Source organism: Alosa sapidissima, chromosome 6 (assembly GCF_018492685.1).
Source record: "Alosa sapidissima isolate fAloSap1 chromosome 6, fAloSap1.pri, whole genome shotgun sequence".
Lineage (NCBI taxonomy): Eukaryota > Metazoa > Chordata > Actinopteri > Clupeiformes > Clupeidae > Alosa > Alosa sapidissima.
In genome coordinates, this window is record NC_055962.1 from 28,163,940 (window position 1) to 28,188,487 (window position 24,548).

The 24,548-nt window shown below is 43.5% G+C and overlaps 3 protein-coding genes across 10 annotated transcripts in view; 1 reads left to right on the top strand and 2 right to left on the bottom strand.

Moving 5' to 3' along the window:
* Positions 1-9,688, top strand: part of disp1 (dispatched homolog 1 (Drosophila)) — a 63,107-nt gene extending 53,419 nt beyond the window's left edge. For all 8 annotated transcript variants that reach the window (XM_042095488.1, XM_042095493.1, XM_042095495.1 and 5 more), the window contains 6 exons: positions 3,333-3,362; positions 3,927-4,050; positions 4,166-4,293; positions 5,332-5,429; positions 5,524-5,621; positions 5,853-9,688. In XM_042095488.1, the coding sequence (XP_041951422.1) occupies positions 3,333-3,362; positions 3,927-4,050; positions 4,166-4,293; positions 5,332-5,429; positions 5,524-5,621; positions 5,853-9,563 (4,189 nt within the window). In that variant the 3' untranslated portion in view covers positions 9,564-9,688. The remainder of the gene's footprint in view (positions 1-3,332; positions 3,363-3,926; positions 4,051-4,165; positions 4,294-5,331; positions 5,430-5,523; positions 5,622-5,852) is intronic.
* Positions 9,689-15,088: 5,400 nt separating this feature from the next.
* Positions 15,089-20,274, bottom strand: LOC121711705 (toll-like receptor 5). The gene is made up of 2 exons (XM_042095527.1): positions 20,163-20,274; positions 15,089-19,449 (listed from the first exon to the last, which is right to left on the bottom strand). Exon 2 carries the CDS (start codon positions 19,446-19,448, stop codon positions 16,797-16,799), a length of 2,652 nt encoding a protein of 883 aa, XP_041951461.1. The 5' UTR covers position 19,449; positions 20,163-20,274; the 3' UTR covers positions 15,089-16,796.
* Positions 20,275-20,840: 566 nt separating this feature from the next.
* Positions 20,841-24,383, bottom strand: LOC121711706 (toll-like receptor 5). Its single transcript, XM_042095528.1, has 2 exons — positions 24,184-24,383; positions 20,841-23,384 (listed from the first exon to the last, which is right to left on the bottom strand). The coding sequence occupies exon 2, from the start codon at positions 23,381-23,383 to the stop codon at positions 21,425-21,427; it is 1,959 nt and encodes a 652-aa protein (XP_041951462.1). The 5' UTR covers position 23,384; positions 24,184-24,383; the 3' UTR covers positions 20,841-21,424.
* Positions 24,384-24,548: the final 165 nt, after the last annotated feature.

The window sequence follows — 24,548 nt, forward strand, 5'->3', positions numbered from 1 at the left end:
ATGTACAGTATCCTTCTAACACCGGCAAAACAGCTTCTCTGTTTTTGTTTAACGTGGAGCTAAAGTATCCTAAACAAGCCGTATGGGCTGTAATTGCACTCCAGCTCCAGAGCAGATGTGGCAATTGAAGTGACTTTTTTCTTTCAATGATGAAAGCAAGAGCTTAGGAAATGTCCTCAGATTTTTCAATGTTTTTTTCCCCTCCAAAACTGCCTTACACTTTCTCATGTTCAGAAAGAGGCAGTTCGACCTCTATTTTTGGACATCTCTGAGAGTTTCCCTGCCCGCGATTTTCTTTTCCATATCTGTCATCCTCTCCCTCCATTTGTTTTCGTAATTGCTTCAAAACATCTGTAATTGTAAGTAGTCGGCCCTGACGTGTTTTGATCAGGCAGGCAAATAATTGACACAGTTGACAGTAATTGGTCTTGCCCCAACTTGAACGCCCCCCCCCCTCCTTTTCCCCCTAAAATATCTGTGCGTCTGTTAACACCCCTCCCTCCCTCTCCAACTCCCTTGTGGCCCCATTTTGACCTTTGACCCAGGCTTCTCGCATAGTGTTTCAACGCTCATCATCGCCCGCACGCCTGACCTGCCAGCATCGTATTTGCTTTATTAATTAACCCCAGTGATCCACAAACATTTCCTCGTTGGAAAGTAGAATAACATTTTCTACAGCTACTTGACACAAAAAAAGGCAACAGAGGGATTTGGGGGGGAAAGGGGGTCGGTTCCCCTACATGTTGGAATAACATGGAAACCAGCTTCCGAGGCATATCGAGGAGGGGTTGGGGTGGGGGTATGACCGTAGCGTGCAGTGTCCCAATGGATTTAGAGGCTGTGTGATCATTCATTCACTAGAGACCATCCGTATCTAAAAAACTTGCTGAACTACTTTCTTCACCCCCATCTCCAACCCCTTTCTACACATACTTCTCAACCCTTCACAGGGAGTATTGAGGACATAATTCTGTCTCCTCACATTGCAGCTCCTGTTTCCCACAGGCTCAGTTAGAACAGAGTGAAAATTGGTCTGCCGTTCAGGCGTGTGTTTTTCTTTCTCATCACAGTTGAACCCTTGCATCCCTTTGCTTGCAAGACCAATAAAAAGCCTATAACCCAAACATTAACACGGGATCTCCACAAAAAAAAAGAAAAAAAAACCCCCCAAAAAAATGCTTGACCAGCACAGTGTGTCTGTTTTGATATTTGTCATAAATCCTGACATGCTGAAACAGACCCAGCTGTCATTAAACCGAAGGCAACAAAACTCGAAACAGATCTCTGGGGATGCAGTCAGTCTCCCAAGCTCCCTTTGATGGCCCTCGGAGTGAAGATGTTTTATTTGCGTGATTTTTGGTCCAACTATTTTTCCATTAACTCCTCTCTGGGTTTGGACCATCATGCGCTGTCATGGCCTCAAATGCCACAGTTCAAGGCCCATACATGGAAAAGCAACTGACAATGCTGAAACGGTTATAAATTAACTGACCGATTTTCTCTTGGCGAGCCTCGCCGGTTTTAGCTTCGAGGGAGGAAAATGTGGTCTTCATTAGCTGTCATTGGTTCCTATCAGGCCACGAGATTTCTTTTTAAAAGGTCAGTCTCTGGCTTTGTGTACTTTTCTCCTGATTGCACCGAAAAGGAGGTGTACTTTGCCTCTTGTTAACAAGACTTAATGGGACTCACCTTGTAGAGGGAGAGAGAATATGCAGATTCTTCAAAGACCATGCAGTCACAACATCTGGTAGGCGTATTAACATGTCTAGCGAACTTTAAAGGGATTTATTGCCTCCCTAGAAGTTACCCTGTGGTGAAAAATTCCTGCCAATAGCTTTTGTTCATCTGTGCTGCGCGGTGCCATGGCAACCACTAATTATAGCATTCCATGGATTCTCTTTAAAAATGGGAAAGGAGGTGAACGGCAGCCACCTCTTGGCCCTATAGGCATATTGCTATGCAGTTGTTTCATAGTAGGTTTCATTCTATTGGCTGCCTCAAGGAATCCTTGTAGCTCACTTCCTGTTTGGTAGACTAATTTCCGGTCGTTGTGCATTATGCGTTTATAAACTCCTAAGCCCTTTGCTTGTTGGCATTTTGACTTGTATTGCAATTGAAATGAACTAGTCAATAATAGGGGGCAATCTAGGTATAATAGGAGATCAATAATAGGAGATCTAGGTATGAAAATGCATCAATAGTTGAGTTTAGTACAGTTTACGCATTGTTTGCCTAATTCTGCTTTGTTGGTGTGCTTGTCCTTGTGGTCTAGAATATATTTTACTGAAAAGAATAATCATTTGGTAAAAAGCATTGCATGGCATTTCAAGCCTGCAGCAACAGAACTTGTGTATGTCTGTGTGTATACAGTATGTATGTATTGGGCATAAAACTATTTGTTCATTATTATCATGCTCCTAGTCTCGTCTGTGTGGATCTATGTATGTATGCATTTCTCAGTGAGCTCTAGTGGGGCATGGCAGATTCATCTTCCCCCTTCTTTAATAGTTTTCATTTGCCTGAGGACCTGTTGGCGTTTTTGATTCGTGGTGACTCCTACTCCCTCTCTGGTGTTGGCCCGGAGGCTTCCCACTGCTCGGGGACGCCTCTGATGGGAAGTCCAGACAAATTTGCCGCAGCTGAAAGCTTCATATGGCATCAGGGAAGCCTACTGCATATCCCTGACATCTGCGTTTATGGCCAAACTGTCGCATCTTAAAAAAAAAAAAAAATACACGACTGTTCCCGCAGCCCAGTAAGACAAGCTCTCTTGAGTTATTGTCCATGCAGCATATGCCGAAGCTCCCGTTTATTGTAACATCTTGACCTATCCGGTCATCATTGGGCCATTGGGTTAATAAAGCCTAAGCTGCACTTGAACATCTCTCTTATTTGTAGTCATTGGGTTTCTGTGTCTTGCACCTGTGCCAAACTTGGGTTAGGCCATGCAAACTGTTTTGTGTTTCTGCCTTTCCGGAATTATTCCCAGACTATTTATTTACTTCTCTTCCCGATTTCATAACCCAACAAATCTTCCAGGCAAATGTCAAGCAAAAGAACAAGGTCTGATACTGATTTAAAGAAGGAGTTAACCAAATAAAAAAAGAAAGTGGGTGAAAAGATCATGATGCCCCTAGGGTAAGTCATTTTGAATAGAGTGAGTTGTTCTACACAAGGTGTGTAAGGGGGGGGGGTTGTGCAGAGTGAAAGCATGTCATGAAAAAAAAACATATTTCTCCCATAAAGCCTGAAAGTGAATCTGGTTTTGATTGGATGTTGCTTTGACTTCTAAATGTAAACCTGATTGATCTTTATTTTTTCTTCTTTTTCAGCCCTTCAAGGCCTTTTCGCTTCCCCAGAAGGTAGGACATGCCTAAATCTTGCCTTCTCTTGCTCACTTTCAATCTTTCTCATTCGTTCTCTCGCACCCACTCTTTTTTCCCGTTACAAAATATGATGTCTGGCCCCATCATACCCACTCTGAGCCAAGTAATCATTCCCTTGTCATGAGTCAGCTGAGTTATCGAAGTGAAAAATAACTGCTTGTACCTGGACTCCATCTGCCCCATGATAAATCTCCGCTCTTCAGTTCGACATTATTGCTCCTTCTAAAAGATTGACTGACTGTTGCTTTTCTCATCCCAATCCTGACAGTGAACAAATATATAATCATCACTATTGTTAGTAATAGTGTTAGTGTTGTTACCAAAGACACTCAGTCTACTTTGTTTATTATGAACATGGTCTTTACTGTTGACCTTTTAAGCCTCTACTCTTACTGCCTCTGTATATAGCAGTAAAAGTTATGTTAAGTGTACAAACTTTTATTACCCTTTCTTCTGGATTCTTGCTAAATGTATATGAACCCTTAGGGCATGTATTTAGAGAAAGAAAATAACCCAAGTACTTCACTTCTTTTTATCCAGCTATGCGGAGCTCATCGCTGATTGGCCGGTGGTTGTGCTGGGGGTCTGCACAGTCCTCATAGTAGTCTGTGCCCTCGTTAGCATGCTGGTGCCAGATCCGCCCGACTTCTCCGACCCCTTACTTGTAAGTGCCAGAATCCCATGTCCGTCTGCCAGCTTGGTTTCTGCTTCAATTAAACTCTCTTTGTAATGTCCTTAATTCCTCTAATGTAAATTCATTATCGCACAATGCTACACAGGGCTTCGAGCCAAGGGGCACCACAATTGGCCAGCGCCTGGTGACGTGGAACAATATGGTGAAGAACACTGGATACAAAGCGACGCTGGCTAACTATCCCTTCAAGTATGCGGATGAGCAGGCCAAGAGGTGAATGAAACTCACAAACAAAGGCCACTCTTTGTATTCAAAAAGTCCTCTCTAGTCTCTACCTCGCATTCATGTAAATCCCTGATGAAGGCAAATTAGGATTAGGCCTCAGGCCAAGACGGGGGGAATAATTGATTGATGATGTTGATAGACTTGGGAGCGAAAAAAACAACTTGATTCGCTCTCATGAAGAAAAAACAGTCCTCTTTTCTCCGCGGCTCATCTTCCCACTCTGATCTTGGATCATTCGCCTGGCAGCTGAATGGTAATCCTCTCTGTATCTGGGGCGAGAATCAGCGCGTCTCTTTGTAGCGCGGCCTGTCAGCAGGTCGCGGAGTTATCCTGGCTCACTCTCTCCATCTTCCCTGAAGGGAGGGCACTGATTAAAGGCACTTCCTGTCTCCGGGACAGGATGTGGCCGCCTCTGAACCTCTGTCGGCACCACTCCTGGCTCCCGTCACTGATAATGGCAGTGGTCAGAATAATTGAGATGACTAATAATAACGATATGACCAAGGATTCCTCCACCTCTAACCTAGAATCAAGTCTTTTGTCATGGCGAGCCTGCCAGGGCCTCCCATTTTAAGACACTTTTTTTTTTTTCCAGCAGACTGAATGTCTTTAATTGAGTCATGACGTCATAGTTGTGTGCTAGTCATAGGCAGAGAGTCAGTTCAGTTAAAGTCATCATTTCATGTTTGCTTTAGTTTTGTTGTAGTTTTATATTAAATGTGTTTTACTGCTTCATCATAAATGTATCCATAGTTCGGTGATAAATGTTGCCCTATGGAAAAGCAGAAAAGAAAAACAAAAGAAAAACAAAAAAAACAAAGAAAAACAAAAGAAAAGCAAAAAAGAAAAAAAAGATCAAAAATAAATACTTCACTACTGAATGTCACTATAATATGAAGGGCTTGTCAAAGCATGAAACACATTTCCTAATCATTGCCATTAAAGAAGGCTACTGTAGTATGTAATTGAACTGAATAGAGATGCACAGTCCCGTGGATAAATGTAGGCTTTGTGTAATTTAAACAGCCACCAAGAGGACCGATGGTCAGACGACCAGTATGAGAGAGACAAGAGGCAAGCAGAGTGGGACTTCAGCAAAGATAATTTCTTCTGCGACGTGCCAGGTATGCCTACGTACATATCTGGTCATGGATTATATTTCTATTGGCTGCTGGTACATTTTAACTTGTGTTAACTTGCTGATGTCTGCACCATCAGGTGACAGGTATTCAAGACTGGTGTTTGCCTCTGCAGAAGGAAAGAATTTATGGAGCATACAAGCAATCAAATCTATGTGCAATCTTGACAATATAAAGGTATGTGAAGTGTTGAAATATGATATGAAATATGAAATATTCATTGATTTTTATATTATTAATTTATAATCAAGACTTCTTGTTTTAGGTTTTTTTTTAATATTTAAAATGTCCAAATCACATGTTTAGTAAACTATATAATACAATGAAGTTTTTAGGTTAACTAATTTAAAAAAGTCTTTAGAACTAATGGATTATGACGTAACAGCTGTCTGTTTTATCCTTGTACAGGTGCGATCCCACCACGAGTACTGGAGCCTCTGCCAGCGGACCAACGCGGCCTCCTGCTGCCCAAGTTGGACCCTGGGAAACTACATCGCCGTTCTGACCAACAAGTCGTCCTGTCAGAAAATCACCGAGAGGGACGTCTCCCACACTCTAAAGATTCTGCGCTCGTGTGCCAAGTACTACCATAATGGGACCCTTGGCCCAGAGTGCTGGGACATGTCGACTCGTAGGAAGGATCAGCTGAAGTGTGCCAACGTGCCACGCAAGTGCACCAAATACAACGCCGTCTACCAGATCCTCCACTTCCTGGTGGACAAGGACTTCCTGAACCCAAAGAGCACCGACTACCAGCCACCGGCACTAAAGTACAGCATGCTGTTCTCGCCGACGGAAAAGGGGGAGACCATGATGAATATCTACCTGGACAATTTTGAGAACTGGAACGCGTCAGATGGCGTCACAACCATAACGGGTATCGAGTTCGGTATCAAACACAGCCTATTCCAGGACTACCTCCTGACCGACACGGTGTATCCAGCCATAGCGATCGCGATTGTGCTGGTCGTCATGTGCATGTACACCCGGTCGGTGTTCATCACCCTCATGACCATGATTGCCATCATCAGCTCCCTTATCGTCTCCTACTTCCTGTATCGGGTGGTGTTCAGCTTCGAGTTCTTCCCCTTCATGAATCTCACCGCACTCATCATCCTCGTGGGCATCGGGGCAGACGACGCTTTTGTACTCTGTGACGTGTGGAACTACACCAAGTTCGACAAGCCCAACTCGGAACTGTCAGAGACGGTGAGCGTGACGCTGCAACACGCGGCCCTCTCCATGTTCGTCACCAGCTTCACCACCGCGGCTGCCTTCTACGCCAACTACGTGAGCAACATTACCGCCATCCGCTGCTTCGGGGTCTATGCCGGCACCGCCATTCTGGTCAATTACATCTTGATGGTCACGTGGCTGCCGGCGGTGGTGGTTCTTCACGAGCGATACCTGCTGAACATCTTTCCGTGCCTCAGGTCACCACACCATCGTCCCTGTAACACCACTACGTTCTGGGTCAGCCTGTGCCAAAGAGCCAATAAGTGTTTGTTCACCATGTCGGAGGCCTCGAGGATATTTTTCGAGAAGGTCCTGCCGTGCATTGTGATTAAGCTCCGCTACCTCTGGCTCTTCTGGTTCCTGGCCTTTACCATCGGTGGGGCGTACGTGGTGTGCGTGAACCCCAAGATGAAGTTGCCCTCTCTGGAGCTCTCCGAGTTTCAGGTGTTCCGTTCCTCGCACCCTTTTGAGCGCTACGACTCGGAGTACAAAAAGCTCTTCATGTTTGAGCGTGTCCATCATGGCGAAGACCTCCACATGCCCATCACCATCATCTGGGGCGTGACGCCCTTGGACAACGGTGACCCCCTGAACCCCAAAAACAAAGGCAAGTTGACACTCGACACAACCTTTAACATCTCTAGCCCCGCTAGCCAGGAGTGGATCCTTCATTTCTGCCAAAAACTGCGCAACCAGAGCTTTGTGTTCCAGTCAGAGGAGCAGGATTTCACCAGCTGTTTCATGGAGACCTTTAAGCAGTGGATGGAAAACCAGGACTGTGAAGAGGCACCTGTCTATCCCTGCTGCAGCCAGTCCACCTTCCCCTACAAGCAGGAAGTGTTCGAGCTGTGCATCAAAAGGGCCATCATGGAGCTGGACCGCAGCACGATATACCACCTAGACAGCAAGACTCCAGGGCCCAGGTTTGACATTAACGACACCATCCGAGCCATCGTGCTGGAGTTTCAGAGCACCTACCTCTTCACCCTGGCCTACGAGAAGATGCACCAGTTCTACAGAGAGGTGGACACTTGGATCCAGGAGGAGTTGAAGAACGCCCCCAAGGGTCTGAACTATGGCTGGTTGGTCAGCAACCTGGAGTTCTACGACCTGCAGGACAGCCTGTCCAATGGGACGCTGATCGCCATGGCTCTGTCTGTGGTGGTTGCGTTCAGTGTGATGCTCCTGACCACCTGGAACATTATCATCAGCCTCTACGCCATCATCTCCATCGCTGGGACCATCTTCGTCACGGTGGGCTCGCTGGTGCTTCTTGGATGGGAGCTGAACGTGCTGGAGTCTGTCACGATATCTGTGGCTGTTGGACTTTCTGTAGACTTTGCCGTGCACTATGGTGTGGCATACCGCCTAGCCCCTGAGCCTGACAGGGAGGGCAAGGTTGTGTTCTCCCTAAGTCGAATGGGCTCCGCCATCTTCATGGCGGCCCTCACAACCTTCGTTGCCGGGGCGATGATGATGCCCTCCACGGTCCTGGCATACACGCAGCTTGGCACCTTCCTCATGCTGATCATGTGCGTCAGCTGGACCTTCGCCACCTTCTTCTTCCAGTGCATGTGTCGCTGCCTCGGCCCACAGGGCACCTGCGGGCAGATTCCCCTGCCCAAGAAGCTCCAGTGCCAAGCCTACGCCGAGAGCTTGAACCCCGGCCCGACCAGCCGTGGCCAGGGCAAGCACTGCCACATGGGCAAGTATCAGCTGGACTCCCGGGCCGGGGACGTTGAGCACGAACACTACGAGCTCGAGCCGCTGGCCTCAAACGGAAGGAACCTGGACAAGATCCCGGCGGACGGCGCCGAAGCACACACGCAGCTCTGTAATGGCATCGCCCCGCGCCACCCTGCCCCTCGCTCCCCCCACATCCCCTTCAAGGGCACACCAGACCCCAGCAGAGGTGGGGTGGTGGTGGCGTCCAACATGTGCTCCAGCCCCGAGAACGGCCTTGGCGTCCCCGGGGCGGAGCTTAGCCAGCGGAGCGCCCACGGCCCACACAGCACCAGCTGCTCCTGTGGGGAGCCTCATCTCCTGCAGCCAATGGGAGCACAGTGGACCGCCCACCCCCACCCCCACCCCCACTGCACAGGTGACGCCCCATGCCCCATCCACTGTTCAGGTGACGCCCCATGCCCCATCCCTCAGTACACCCTGGCTGTCCCCCATGGCACCCCTGGCGGACAGACCCTCCTACCCTCATTGGAGGCCATGTACCAGCCTATGGAGTGCCGCATGCACTACATGCACTGCTCCCCTGCCGCCCACTTCCACCCCTGCTCCCAGGTGCGACTCCCTAGGCCAGGCCACAATGGGGGTCACCTGCGGGGCTATTGCGTACACCCCGTGCACCTCCAGCAGCAGCAGGTACAGGGCCTGCCGGAGACCCTGGCTGGGGAGGACACGCCGCAGGTGGGGACATGCGGTATGCCGCACGTGCCCTGCCCCCTCTCCGCACTTGCTCAGAACACTCCGTTAGTTCACACACACACAGCCTGCGCGGCGAGCCACGAACTTCAGCGGCTTGGGGGGAAAGCCCAAGGCAGTCCGAACCCTCCAAACGAAGCATGCGCTCACGTGGGCGCAAGTGTAGCAAAACAGGCAATGCCAATGGACGCTTGTCGTAAGACGCAAGGCGACGCAGAAAAGCCTGACGCTCCTGTTGTCATGCAGGAGGCTAGTGTGAAAAAGTGCAAGCTCAAACACAGGGGCAGAAAAGCTGAGGCGGCGTCAGCCTCCCCGAAAAAACTGAACTGTTTTAACAGGACTTTGAAAGGAAAGTGCAATTCTATTGAGTATAACAAGCCAAAAGCAGAAGCCAACGTGCCTGTCATTGCCATAAATTCAAAACCCTCCGCAGAAAGTTTATGCTGATCATCAAAATGAAAAGCAACAAAATGAAAAACAACTCATTAAATTATCTTAACAAATAAATCCTGCCATGTGAGATGCCCATGTGCTGTGTTCCTCAAATATTAAATGATTGGGGTTCCTCAGAATTGCTGCCTTGTGTTTTTTTGTTTTTTTTTGTTGGTGTGTTGCGTTTTTTCAGTAATTTATGGGTTATCCTTTCATAATGCCTTTCCTCTGATGTTTTGTCATTCTGTTTTGGCTATGTTCCCGTACAGATTTATTCAATAAATTATTCCACTATAACTTTTCCCCCTCACAAAAAGACCCTTCATGATTCCACATGCCTTTTCCTCAGAAAGGCGAGTGAGTGCATGATTGTTAGTCACCGACTCCTGATTGTCTCCTTCCATGCACATTAAATTGTGTGGAATCAAAGGCCTCTGTTGAAAAGGGTGCAGTTTAAGCTAGTGGTACACCTGTTGCATTGTCTGCAGGGCTGTCGGAGCTTTTCTAAGTTTGTCTGCTCAGGCCTCAGGCAGTGGCTGCATATTCGGGATGTAAGACTTGTGCTATGAAAAGGTGTTTTATGTTGAATGCCGCACTCTTACCTCAGAGGATCTGAGAGTGTTGCATTCCAGGCAGGTTAGTAACACGTTGGACACTAATGTGTTTGGTTTTCCGTCCACACCCATGGAAAACCTTGTGTTTTATGCACGGTATGATAGAACAGTTCAAAACAGAACATGCACGCTTCCACAATTATAGCTCATCTCTTTACTGTACATCTTTCACAAGCTCTGTCTCAACTCATCAGAAGTACGTTTTACAATGATTATAGAAAGACCAAGCAGAAATGTGTATTAACACAACACTTTTCTTTAGAACCAGGATGTAGGGCCATTTAGTTTTGCGTCAGTGAAATTATGTTGTGCTTTTTTAATCTCCAAGGTCCTCAAAGGTATACAAACCAAAATCAGTTCAAATGACAAATGTATGTCAATCAAAAATGTGCAGGGAATGCTCTATTTAGGGAATGTGTGTACTTCTATTATTACTGTTTCTGTTTATTACTGTTGTATATTTACTGACTAGCAGTCTAAACAAAGAGTCTGTTACATATGGGTCAAAGTCACCAGAAAGAGGTAGATTGTACTAAACCTCACTTAACTGTTTTGAGGTTGCATTGTGATGACTCGGATGCATTGTAGACATCCCAAACTGAGAGATCACTTGACACTACCACATATATATACCACAGTGATCAGTGTCATGCATGTAGTGAGCTTCAGGTCTAATGGGAAGCACAACACAGGAATGTGGTCATGCTAGGACAGGTTACAGCTATGTGCCCATGGCCTTGTCCAGCCCGCGCTCAATTTAATCCTGCCATGGTCGTGAAGACCACAGGAAACACGGACCGTTAGTTTCCCCTCACAGGCTCCTCTCCCCCCTCCCTTCAACCGCATCCAGACATGAAGCGATTTGCTTGTCATACTTGGGTCTCTTGGTACCTAAAAAGATTTATCTGAACTTTGTCGCGTGATGCTTTGCTTTGCCAATGGTAACTCCGCTCGTAAAAGCTACACGTTGCTGAATTTTATTAACCTTCTCCACGGTCTCACATCACAACATTGCAGCTAGTCTCTTCCTGTCTGAATGTGGCTTCACCTCCCTACCCCTTGCTGTCTCTATAAACCGATGTGCTGTCAGAGCAGGAGAGTATGTTGAGAGTGTGTGGGGGTGGGGTGGTGGGGGGGGGACAGTGCATGAGGGGCTTTACGTCTAGAGCATCAGTCTCCTCAGCCCCTCTGTCTAGTCTTGCCAATCACCTGGGGTACGTTTTGGGCAGACTGCGCTTTTGCCGTCACTCAAAAGGGCGATTGTTTTGGAACCTCTCACCTTGGCCCTCTTGCTGGAGGGCAGCCAGGACAGTGTCTCCTGTGTAAACTTGCCCTTGTTTACCTACCCCCCCCCCCCCCCTTCAACCCCACATACACCACCCCGGCCTGTCCACAACCATGTGCTGAAGAATGTTTGGGGGTAGGGCAACGAGAGGACGGGGGTGGTTGTAGAACACTATAAGCCTTCTGACGGACTCCGATGGGCCAGACCATAGTCTCCACCGGAAGTGGCAGCTGACGGGGATGGTGGTGTGAGTGTGTGGCATCTCTGAAATGTGGCAAGAGAACGGCCAACTCCATTTCCAGTGCCAGCCAGAACGCACCCATCTTAGTCCTGTGAGCTCACACATAACCAGGCCAAGTCCTAGGCATGTTTATCATGCTGGTCAATAATTCACATATGAAAAAATGAAATAAAAAATACAACGTATTCCAATAATACACAACATTTTATATAATGTTACACACATCCCACCAATCCACCTTAATCACTCAAACATGTTGTGAATGTTGAAACACTGCACTTCATTTTGAAAATGGTATTTTCACAAGCTTTGTATTACTGTGTATCACTTTGAAAACCTTGAAATAATCAGTCTTTGTGTGACCTTATGTTAAATTGCAAAGTTTGCACTTTTAAACTGCTAAAAGAAAAAAAAATCTTTTTTTTTAAAAAATGAAGTAGACTCACAATGTAAAATAAACCAGTGTTGAGTCAGAATCCAGCATATTTCATCTAAAAACTTGGCAGCTCCAAGCATTTTGCTTTTAGGCCAACACATGGAAAACGAGGAGTCATTAAGACATAAAAATGAACTAATGGACTATAATTTTGTATAAACACAGACACTTACAGTAAGAACACTGATCATCCTCCTGTCATTGTAAACCTGCACTATCACTACACCAGTGACATCTGCACTAGAAAAAACATTGGAAGCACTTCCATAATAACTGGACGCAGACCTTGGATAATGTTAGCTAGTTGGCTACTCCTAATGTTTATGTAACTGACCTAAAGCAAAATCATGCCTTAACCTTAACCAATTACAATATAATAAGCTCTTTGCATAGCACCTTTCATACACAGAATGCTGCTCAAAGTGCTTTACATTTGGAGCATTTGGCACAATAATAGAGAAAAGAAAAAGATGAAAAAGAAAAGTTGTAATAATACAAACAAACAAACAAGCAAATCAGTAAATAAAACGTCAGAGATTTAGAGTTACTGTAGGTAAACAATTAGATTTCACAAGAGATAGATACAACAACAAATACACTACAATTAATGCAGTGAAAATAGGACCCTGTAAATAGCAGCATTAAAAAAACATCAGTAAAATGTGAATTGATGTGAAAAAATAGGTTACAGGGTAAAAGCTCTCTTATACAGGTATGTTTTCAGGTCTCTTTCAGAAATGTCTACAGAATTGGCCTGTTTGATGTACAGAGGCAGGGTGTTCCATAGTTTTGTTGCATAATGGATAAAAGCATCTTCTCAGCTTTGCTTGTGGAGCACTTTGGGCACAATTAAAAGATTAGCATTGGAAGATCTAAGATTCATTTATGGTTAAAAGTCTAGCAGCAGAGTTCAGTATGAGTTCCAATTTCTTTATATGTTTTTTTTTTTGGGAGACCAGTAAAAAGTGCATTGTAGTCTAAACTACTAGTGATGACGCCATGGATTAATTTCTCTGCATCTTGTGGTGTTAAAAAAAGGCCGCACTTTGGCAATGTTTCTCAGGTGGAAATAAGCTGTCTGGGTAACTTTTCTGATATGTGGCTTGAAGCTCAACTCTGTAATGTATCTAAGATGACACTTAGGCTTGTTACTTTTCATTTGACTTGGTGTGCCAGGTTCCCAAGATTACTAAGAATGGTGTCTCGTTTTGATTTTGGTCCAACCAAAAGTATCTCTGTTTTATCGTCATTTAGCTTTAAGAAATTGTTGCTGACATTATGCTGACTTGAAGGGCAAATTATGTTTTGCAGACACATGATCCCCTAGACTGACATAAAAATCTCTGCCAGTAATGTAGGTTTGAAACCCGTTTAAAACATTATCAGAGAGACCATTTTGCAAGGCGGTGAATTAAAACGTTATGATCAATGGTGTTGAATGCTACACTCAAATCTAAAAAATAAGGATAGTCTAAGATCATTAACTATTTTTACTAGGGCCGTTTCTGTGCTGTGATTTGATCTAAAACCTGATTGGAATTTTTTTGGAGAATACAGTTTTCAATCTTTATTTCAGACACCAAATAGGTACATACTATTAAGACAGTGTAGACATACATATAATAAATACATATAATAAATAGGTACAATGCATACAAAAAGAAAAAAAAGATAGTATTTGAAAACGGTAACGTTGAAGAAGGTATTAAGTTGATTACAGACAACTTGTTCAGGTACTTTGCTCAGGAAAGGTGATAAAAGCCTGTACTCAGGATAGTATGGTCAAGATTTGACTTAAGTAGAGGTTTCACGACAGCGGTTTTAAGACCAGTAGCAATACCGGTATACTATCAAACTTATCAAACTAATCACTATCAAACTTATTACCTGTGTTACTAATGGACATTCTGATAGAAGTTACTTTGTTTTTGAAGAAGCCTGCAAATTCTTTGCATCTTTGCAGCTGAATACATTCCCAACATCGAATAATGGCTGATGGTGTGAATGTCTATGTAGCCTCCACAGATCTCCTTACCCTTCGTAATGAGTGGTTTTCTCCAGTCAGAGAACCATTGCCAGTGTGTTTGGAAAACATCACTGAATCCTCAGTCAGTTTCTGTTTTTTTTTTCTTCCTGGTGGTGAATTTGTAAGGGGGAGGAGTTGTGGGTTTACTTTTTTATATTATTTTTTAGGGGGGTGGCTGGGTATTGACACACTACCAGGATGCAGACAGGAAATGAGCCCAAATGTCACACGGAGGTCAGTGTTAAACAAATGATAGAGCGTGTACACCGACATGCATACTAGTGCTTTTTTTTTTTACAAGGATACTGTAAGCCGCTCAGAAAATAATTGCATGGTAAATACACCATACGATATGACTGAGCTTGGAATACATACATTCATACCATAAAAAGAGCCTCTTTGAAATGAAAAAATCTCAACAGGAAATTAGCAAAGAAAGCTCCAATGGGTCATCTATTCATGCAGCAAACATTCAACCCGCTGGCAACATTTTGAAGTCTTCTCAAAAAGCATGTATCTCACAAACACAGAAACACATTGTTGTAATATGACAGGCCTATGCCTCATGCAAAACATGTTTAAGAAGAAAAAAATACAATTACAAATACAAAGGCAGCCGTGGCCTACTGGTTGTGCGCTTCAGACTTGTAACCGGAGGGTTGCCGGTTCGAACCCTGACCAGTAGGCACGGCTGAAGTGCCCTTGAGCAAGGCACCTTAACCCCTCACTGCTCCCCGAGCGCAGGCAGCTCATTGCGCCGGGATTAGTGTGTGCTTCACCTCACTGTGTGTTTACTGTGTGCTGAGTGTGTTTCACTAATTCACAGATTTCCCTCAAAAGAGTATATATTATCATACTTATATAATACTATATTATAAGTATTATAAGTATATTTTTTTTTATCAAATACAATATACACTTCTCTATAACACATTGGATGGAGGTAAGGTAGACATGCAATGCAGATGTTCCTTTGACCATGTGTGTGAGACAGATGTGTTAATGGTGCTATCATACATGTTTAAAAACGGATATCTTCATGCCACTTTACAATGTCCCTGGATATTATTAACCAGCTCAATATTGCTTTACCTATATTTTGTGACGGGGGAGCTCTTTGTATCTATTTACTTTAGTGCTGGTTTAATACTTCTCATTCAATATTGATCATGCTTGTGTCTTCCTGGACATTTCAGGTGCAGCTATAGGAGGACGTCATCTGTGTGTCTTTCATTATGTATCCGTGAATAAATGAACACCAGGGATTTGTTTACCATACAAATATCCAAAAGACTGATCAAATTAATCTCGTGGGAGACATTTAAAATTTCTGTGTCATCCTCTGACTAGGATTCTAGTTCCACTAGAGTACACATAGGCTATGCAGTTTGGTAACATTCATTGCACCAATACAATAGTGAATGCACATATTTTTAATTAACAAAAAAAAAAAAAACACCTTTCAGGACAACTTCCTTTGGATCATGCTAGTCAGTGACAGCATTGTCATCTGTGTTCTCTCTCAAAGTTAATTTCCCCTTTATGACATCCTGTTTTGTAATGTGTGGTCTCCATTGAGAAATATGGTGAAAGTGAGATACAATGGGAAGTGCTGATTTAAAAATACTAACAGTGGCACAGGATGTATTACGAAAGGAGCGATAAAAGAGAAATTACAAATTGCAAACAAATATCTTCATGGCTCAAGACAACTAGAAGACCACCCCTTGAAAGAATAGTCTTTCCACCCAAAAGGATTTAGAGATTAAAGTCACCTTCTAAAATAATGTTTATTTAATAATAAAATATGCTACTAACACGTCTTTTGAAATATATTATTGTATGAGGTTCGAACATGACCAAGTAGTTTTATTTATTAATTTATTTATGGTTGAAAAGCTGCAGCCAAAGCTTATAGTACCCTCTATTGGTGGAAAAACAGAACAAACTTCTGTATATTCTCTTTTAGTCTGTGGGAATGAACATGATCTCCTGGGCATGTTGACCAGATTCATTTTTTCTCAAAAGACAAATCTCATAAAAAAAAAAACAGATTTGCTTTCACACATTAGTCATCAAAATCTATTTTTAGAAAAATGGGATCAAAAGTACAAAAAAACACAGAGAACCACATTCTTCCACACACTGAAGCAAACTGATAGTGAATGTTTGTGCAGTATAATTGGCAAGGTGAGTGAATGGATGGGCCTCTTCTTCAGCCATTTCCTTACAGACTTTTAAAGCAGAAGACTGGTAGTATCTTTTGAGCTAGATCTGGGTAATCACTCTCCCATTGCTTTGGTGCATCTATCTAAATCAGGCCCTTGATTGATATACACTACCAGTCAAAAGTTTGGACACAAATACTCATTTATACAAATTGCAGGGGGGTACCTTGCAATACAACCTCAATCAACAGCAAAAGCAGATCTGGATCAGACGTACGCCAAATCCATTTTATATCTGCTGTCTGGTTCTGTTGCTGGCTGCCATTCAAGCAAGAACAACTTTTGACAAACACAAGCTATGGCAGAAAAGATCCATGGTATTTCAGGGCCTCCAGAGTTAGATCATCTGTGCCATGCTTGAGGGTTTGAGTTTGTGGGATGTACTTTCATGGCAATAAAAAACTATGCAAAAAAGGTCTCAAGTCCCGACTTGTCTGACTGCATTTAACTCAATATCTGGTCCATCCTTTTGTCCCTTGGGGCATTTGACCTTTGAGTCCTTAAAAATCTTCACTATGAGCCTGTCAAAGAACCACTCTATGTCCTGGGTGTCGTCCGGCCACTGAAGGTATTCTCGATTCTTTACGAATGCTCTGATTGGCTCGTACTTCATTAGTCGGAAATGGGGTATGCTACCAACGATGACCATGACTAAGACGTCTTTCAGTTCCTCAAGCATCCTCCTCTGGGCCAGCATGAAGGCCTCTAGGCACCAGCCGTCCTTCAGGAACTCTTTGGACACCACACATAGCGTCTTCCGACTGCCCCATATGGCACTCCTGATGTTGGTCAGGTGATCCTCGCCGGGGATAAAGTCCCGCGCCTCAAAGCAACAGCGCAGCTGATTGTGCTCGGCAAACTGCGAGTCCAATCTCTGCAGCAAAGCCGACTCCACCCAGACAAAATCGTTCTCTGCGAAGCACAGATAGACGTCGTACTGGAGGTTGTCGAGTTGCGGCGGAACCTGGGGCTTGCCCTCGATGACTCTCATCTTCAGCTTCTTGTAAATGGTAAAGGCGTGCCCCCGGAATCGGGCATAGCCGATGGAGCCGAGGGTGACGGTCACAAGGAACGTGGAACAGCTTATGAACAGGATGAACTGCAGCACTTGCGCCAGCTGCTCGTCATTCTCCTCGCACTGGTCAGGTGTGAAGTTGGAGAGGGCCACGCCTCGTAGCTCCTGGGGAAACTCGCATTGCAGGTCTGAAAGTTGGGTTGCAAACGCTACATTGGTGGTGTTGGCCCAAGCCTGAAAGTCCCTCAGATTGCAGTCACAGTAGAAACGGTTCACTTTCAGGTCGATAACGCTGAGGGAGCGAAACACGTCTGGGTCCGGACTACTGAGGAGGTTGTAGGAGAGGTCCAGAAGCTTAAGGCTCAACGGAAACACATCCTGTTTAAGATGTGTCAGAGAGTTATGGGACAGGTCCAAATAATTAAGAGATGTTAGGCCTTTAAAAATGCCCTTTGGTAGGGACTCCAGTTGATTAAAACTAAGGTACAAATTCTGTACTTTATTAAGATGGTCAAATAAATCTAGACACAGTCCCCTTCCCCATATTAACTGCAAAGCACTGTTGTGCAGGTAAAGTATTTCCAATTTGTTACTAGATGGTATTGAATTGTTTGAGTTATGGACACAAAATGAAAGGAAGTTATCGCCGAAATTGAGTACTACAGTATTGGGAAAGGTAGCCAATATGATGTACAAATCTTCCATATTCCTGAGTCGGTTATTATTTACCCTGATTGTGGTTGCACTGCTTGCGACATCCCCCAGTTTGTATAACAAACCGATTTTATTGTCGTCCAGGTGCAGCTCTTGCAGATTCGGCAAGTGTGCAAAGGTATAGACTGAGGTGAGGGAGTTTCCCGTGAGATCCAATGCAAGCAGATTGGACAATCCCGAGAATGAATTATGCTGAACTACACCAATGTGATTATTTGTCAAATCTAGCAATATTAGGTTAGGCAGATTCTGGAAAGTATGTTCGTAAATTTCTCCTATGAGATTATTGGAGAGGTTAAGCCTCTGCAAATGTGTAAGTCCAACAAACGCACCCTTCTCAAACTGATTAATTTTATTGCCTGCCAAAGACATGATCAGCACATCAGATAATGATCTGAACACCGCCCACTTTAAAATGTTGATAGAGTTTTTGGACAAATCGATGATTTCAATGCCACTGAATTTTAGAGGGTCAAAGGTGAATCTGTCTGGATTCTTGAAGTTGTTGAATCCATATCCTGAACCCATGTTATTTGAATAGAAAATCAGATGGTTGATCCTTGTGCCCATAATGGCAGAGAAGAACAGTGTTGCTTCTTCAGTTGTGAGTCCATTAAGAGATAAATCAAGGGTGTCAAACAACATGTTCTTAAAGGGGTTTCCGCAGTTTGTCCAGTTAAAATCTGACGGATTCATGTCAACAAGATGGACAGTGGATAATTTTAGATGTTGGAAATGTTTACCTTGAAAGGCAACTAAATCGCTCTCACATATAGATTTCATTCGGTTAATGGAGAGATCCAAAACACTGAGATTTGTCATATTTCTGAAGAACATAGCTGGTGTGAATTGCTTTATGTTGTTGCCAAAGAGGTTCAGCTCCTGAAGGGAGAGCAGAGACCACAGATAGTTGCCTGAAAGAATGCGCTCATCAAGGTCACAGTGCAACAGAACAAGAGTCCGGAGGTTTGACAGGCCCTGAAATGCATCCGTCTCAATCTGCATTCCCCTGTTGTCCCCCAAGTGAAGAAACGTTAGGTTGTACAGTCCTCTGAAAGTGTTATTCTTGATGACGAGACCTCTGACACGCTGTGATCCAAGGTCGAGATGCACAAGGCTCTCCAGGCCTATGAAAGAATCTTCACTGAGATTATGAAAGTAGTTTAAACTGAGGTCCACATGGGTGATGTGGGGGGGCAATGGTGGCACCTGTACTAAAGATCTTCCACTACAGTACGCCCAGTTCTTTTCTATTCTACATTGCTGTGAGCAGTTTTCCAGCAGAAGAAACATTAAAAACCCAAGTGATAAGATGGTTATTGCTGGTCTTCTGGTGGTCATCCTGGAATAAAATAAAAGTCAGAATGATGTGAAATTGTGTGGTAGTGCTGGCACCTTCTCAAACATTGCACAACAGAATGCCCATGCAGTGTCCATTTATCACGCAGAGCTGAGAATATTACATTGAGTTCTTAGTGGCCATCCAATATTTTAATTTCAAAGAGACTTGGGCAATGCTACATTTTCAATCTAAGCATCATATTGAATATTTTTAAAAACGTATTTGGAGTTAGGCTAATGGTCTAATTATGGTCTAATATCGATAGCTGTTTGCTGTTCAACAGCAGTTAGATGTTACAAGCGTGCTTCCCGGCAGAGCGTAAACGTCCAGCAAACAGCCTAGATTATCAGATTGTGCCAATTAGACGTTGTCTTCATTTCAATATTCAATTTGACAATAACCCAAACTTCTGTTTCTGAATTAATGTGATGGGGTCGGGCAAAGACAATTGCCATTAAATAGCTGTATGACGAAGTTAGCAAATACCAAAGATAGCTTCCTCCACGACACTTTTGGGAGCATTACATTCTCTGCACATTCATATCAAAAGGGTCCTGTCAGAAGCTTGCGGGAAAAATAACATCTTCGATTGAGTCATGTTTGTTCTTCGCATTCATCCTCAGTTCATACGGACAAAGTTTGACAACGCCACGAATGCATTTTACACCACTAAACTTCACATATTAAATTCAACACACTTTATCGACACATACCTGAACGATTTTGTCCCAGTTTGTGATTTAGAAAATCCAGGGTGCCTTGCCTCACGTCGTGTAGCGCGACTGTAGGCTAAGCTTCTTCAGCCATTGGTGCCCAGCAACTTCCTCTCTGACAAGGTGTAGCCTATCCCATGTTTAAACAAACCACCGAGTTTTTAGACAATAGCTTAGTAAAAATGGCGCTCTCGCATTTTTTCTGTTTTAATTAAGTTCCATGTACTGTTTACACAGTTGTCTTCAAATATGTGTGGCAACGTGCGACAACTTTAATTCCAACATTGGACTTCGAATAGGCCTACTTTGTATACAGTGATCCCCAACATAAGTCTTATCTAAATATTTAATATGATTAACAAGGTGTGTGTGTGTGTGTGTGTGTGTGAGAGAGAGAGAGAGAGCTTTTGACATAATATAGGCCTATTGTTATAGTGCAAAAGTCATAGGGCATGCATGCCTGCAAAATAGATTTTTTAAAAAGTATGACTTGTCATTTTCCCACTGGAAAATGCATGGGAAAGAATGATACAGATTAGATTGATGATGAGTTGCTAAAATATGCTGGTGTTCGGTCTCATGGATCCTGTTTTAGTAATACAAAATCCCCAGATTTAATCTTGAAAAGACATTCGCTCCCATAACTATTGTGCAATAGCTTCCCAAGAGATTCTGCAATTTCATGGTTTTATTTTTTTAATGGTGCCAGTCTTTAATTTACAGATACTACCACCTAGTGGTAGGTGTCAACACTCACATAAATACTTACAATACATCAGTAGGCCTATGTTATGCAGTTACAATACATCCTTTCAGAAACATTCTTTAGCATATAGTGATATAAAGGCAAAAAATCCTTCACATAACATTCTTTTTACTACACCTTTCCAAAGTTTCTCAATTCCATTATGATAAAAAATATATATCTTTCTGCACGTTATAATATATTTAGTCTCAACAAAATATGTGTTTGGGAGGGCTAGACTACATTTACATATACAAATCATTAATAATCAATAAATAGTTGTTAGACATTGTGCATTTCCTCTGGTTATTTACTTTGTTTTTGATATCACCAGTATGAACTTGTCTGACCTGATTCTCCATTTGCCACAGGACATACAACAAATACTTGATATCTATTTTGTACTTCTTGCTTATTATTTTGACTTCCTGTAGTATAGTCTTCAAGATAATGCTGTACATTAAAGCAGGACTAACAGCTCGACCCGACTCTGTGATCTCTAAAGTCAAATCCTGTTTCAGGGACAGTTGCAGGGACACTGGTCACATGAGCGGGTGGTGAAGGTTGCGATTGCAACACCACGCTGTGCTTTGGGGAACTTGCAGTACAGTTGCGAAATCGGAGTGAACAAAGTTGCTTTGGCCTGTTTTGCCCAAACAAGAAAAGCCCTCAGGTCACAGTCACAGGAGAAACGGTTCTTTTTCAGGTCAATGACACTGAGAGAACGAAAGAGTCCTGGATCCGGACTACTGAGGAAGTTGTCGGAGAGGTCCAGCACTTTCAGACTCCCTGGAAATATGCGCTCTGGAAGATGGGTTAGAGAGTTGTGGGACAAATCCAAACTGTAGAGAGAGGACAGGCCTTTAAATAGCTCATCTGGTAGGGACTCTAGTAAATTAAAACTTAAAGACAGAAATGACAGTTCACTGAGCTGATCAAATAAATGCAGGCAATGTCCTCTTTCCCATATCAACTGCAAAGCATTGTTTTGCAGATGAAGCTCTCTCATCCTGTTACTAGATGGTATTGAACTCTTTGAACTAGTGGAACAAAAGGATAATAAGTTGTCCCCAACACTGATTTGTGTAACATTGGGGAAATTAGCCAGTATGGTGAATAAATCCTGCATATTGTCCAGTCTGTTTTTATTGAGAGATACTGTGGTTGCACTGTTCACTGTAGTCTGTAGTCCATCCACTGATGCAATTTTGTTATCATCCAGGTGCAGCTCTTGCAGACTGGGCAGGGGGGAGAGATTGTACACTGACAACAGGCAATTTCCTGTGAGATTTAAAAAGCGTAGATTTGAAAGCCCAAGGAAGGATAGATACTGAAGCGCGCCAATGTTGTTTTGTGACAAATCTAGAATTCTCAAATTGGGCAGATTCATGAATGTATGGGAATAAATTTCTCCTAAGAGGTTATGAGAGAGGTTTAGCTTTTGTAAATCTGTCAGGCCAAGAAATGCATTTTTCTCTATAGAGTTTATCTTATTACTTGTCATTGTTATGCTTGACAAATTAGCCAACGGTGTGAAAACAGAGTTCTTTATAACATTGATAAAGTTTCTGGACAGGTCAATGGATTTAATGCCACTGAATTGTAGAGGTTCAAATGTGAGTCTATCTGGATCCTTGAGGTTGCTGGTCCCAAATCCTGAACCCATGATATTTGAACGGAGAATCAGATGGTTAATCCTGGTGCCCAGAATAGCAGAGAAAAACAATTTTGCTTTATTGGTGCTCAGTCCCGTAAGTGATAAATCGAGAGTGTCAAATGACATGTTCTTAAAGGGGTTTCCACATTTTGTCCAGTTAAAAGTCCACGCATTCATGTCAGTCAGGTGAACGGAGGACAGACTGAGCAGCCTGAAGTGCTTACCTTGAAAGGCAACTAAATCGCTCTCACATATAGATTTCATTCGGTTAATGGAGAGATCTAAAACACTGAGATTTGTCATATTTCTAAAGAACATAGCTGGTGTGAATTGCTTTATGTTGTTGCCAAAGAGGTTCAGCTCCTGAAGGGAGAGCAGAGGCCGCAGATAGTTGCCTGAAAGAATGCGCTCATCAAGGTCACAGTGCAACAGAACAAGAGTCCGGAGGTTTGACAGGCCCTGAAATGCATCCGTCTCAATCTGCATTCCCCTGTTGTCCCCCAAGTGAAGAAACGTTAGGTTGTACAGTCCTCTGAAAGTGTTATTCTTGATGACGAGACCTCTGACACGCTGTGATCCAAGGTCGAGATGCACAAGGCTCTCCAGGCCTATGAAAGAATCTTCACTGAGATTATGAAAGTAGTTTAAACTGAGGTCCACATGGGTAATATTGGGGGGCAATGGTGGCACCTGTACTAAAGATCTTCCACTACAGTACGCCCAGTTCTTTTCTATTCTACATTGCTGTGTGCCATTTGCAGCTAGAAGGCTGATAGAAATCCCAAGTAATAAGATGGTTATTGGCCTTCCCGTGGTCATCCTGAAATAAAAAAGATGATAGAATGGTGTTATGTATGTGCCAAAAGAGTTGTATTTAGACCTAAACAGTTCTATGTGTTCTATGTGTAGGCAAAACATTACAATGCAATGCAATGCAATGCAATGCAATATTATCAATATTATGCAATGCATTATCACCCGGAGAGAAGAAATACCTATGAAGTAGATCTGGTAAAAAAAAGTTTAATCACCGTTCCATATCAATGCTTATGAATGGTAACTATAACAACGATAGTATGGCAACGGTTGAGCCTGGAGGCAGGCTTCGCAACAATGGAATCAACTGTAAACAAGCTAACTGTCCATGCTATCGCTGTTATAGGGCCAACGAAAGTTGTTTCAACAAGCTGAACTAGTGAGCTTCTTTTTAAACGGAACCGCGTGTTTCCTTGGCTTTACAGTGGCAACCGGGTGATAAGTGGGTGATAAGCGGGATAACGGCCTTCGAGGTGTGTCCAGTTATACGGAATGGTTTTAATGGACTCGGGCAGAGCGCAGTGTCGGGGAGTTCTTTGCCCCTCGCCCTCGTCCATTAATTCCGTATAACAGTACACCTCGGCGGCCGTTATCCCTTACATAAAACGCATCCCTAACAGCTGGTTGGACATTTAAATGGACAGTTAAATGGTTAAATGTAAATAAGTTTATAACTCCACAATTGAACACATTTAAAATAATCTGCTGCATACAGTATCTGCTGTTCTACATAATAACTGTTTTTCCAGTGTGCCTCTACTGTGCATGTATCTTCCTGTGTTGGTTTCCCATGAGACACTCACCTTCTCTCAGGTGGATCCAGTGTTCCGCTTTAACACTCTTACTGAAGTCGCGTGGCTTTTTATGCTTGCAAGGAGCAGCCAACGGATATCTCAGTGTACTTGTGGCACAACAGGGGAATTTCCAGGTCAGAAAAACCCTGTGATGTATTTACTGCCGCAACAGGCTTGTATTATGCAATGCTACTACTACACAGTAAAGGTTACAACATAGAGAGCGTAGTGCACAATGTCCAATTATTTGTCTTCAATGATGATGACAAACAACCAATGGGCTTTCACCATAGTTCCATCCGTGCTCAAAAACAGATTTCATGTTTAGGTCTGTTACGACCCCCTGTGCCCCCTTCAGGTCCTCACCTGTCAGT

Bases quoted from the DNA above. Each gene is read 5' to 3' on its own strand.
- LOC121711705 (XM_042095527.1), bottom strand. From the start codon at position 19,448: ATGACCACCAGAAGACCAGCAATAACCATCTTATCACTTGGGTTTTTA.
- LOC121711706 (XM_042095528.1), bottom strand. From the start codon at position 23,383: ATGACCACGGGAAGGCCAATAACCATCTTATTACTTGGGATTTCTATC.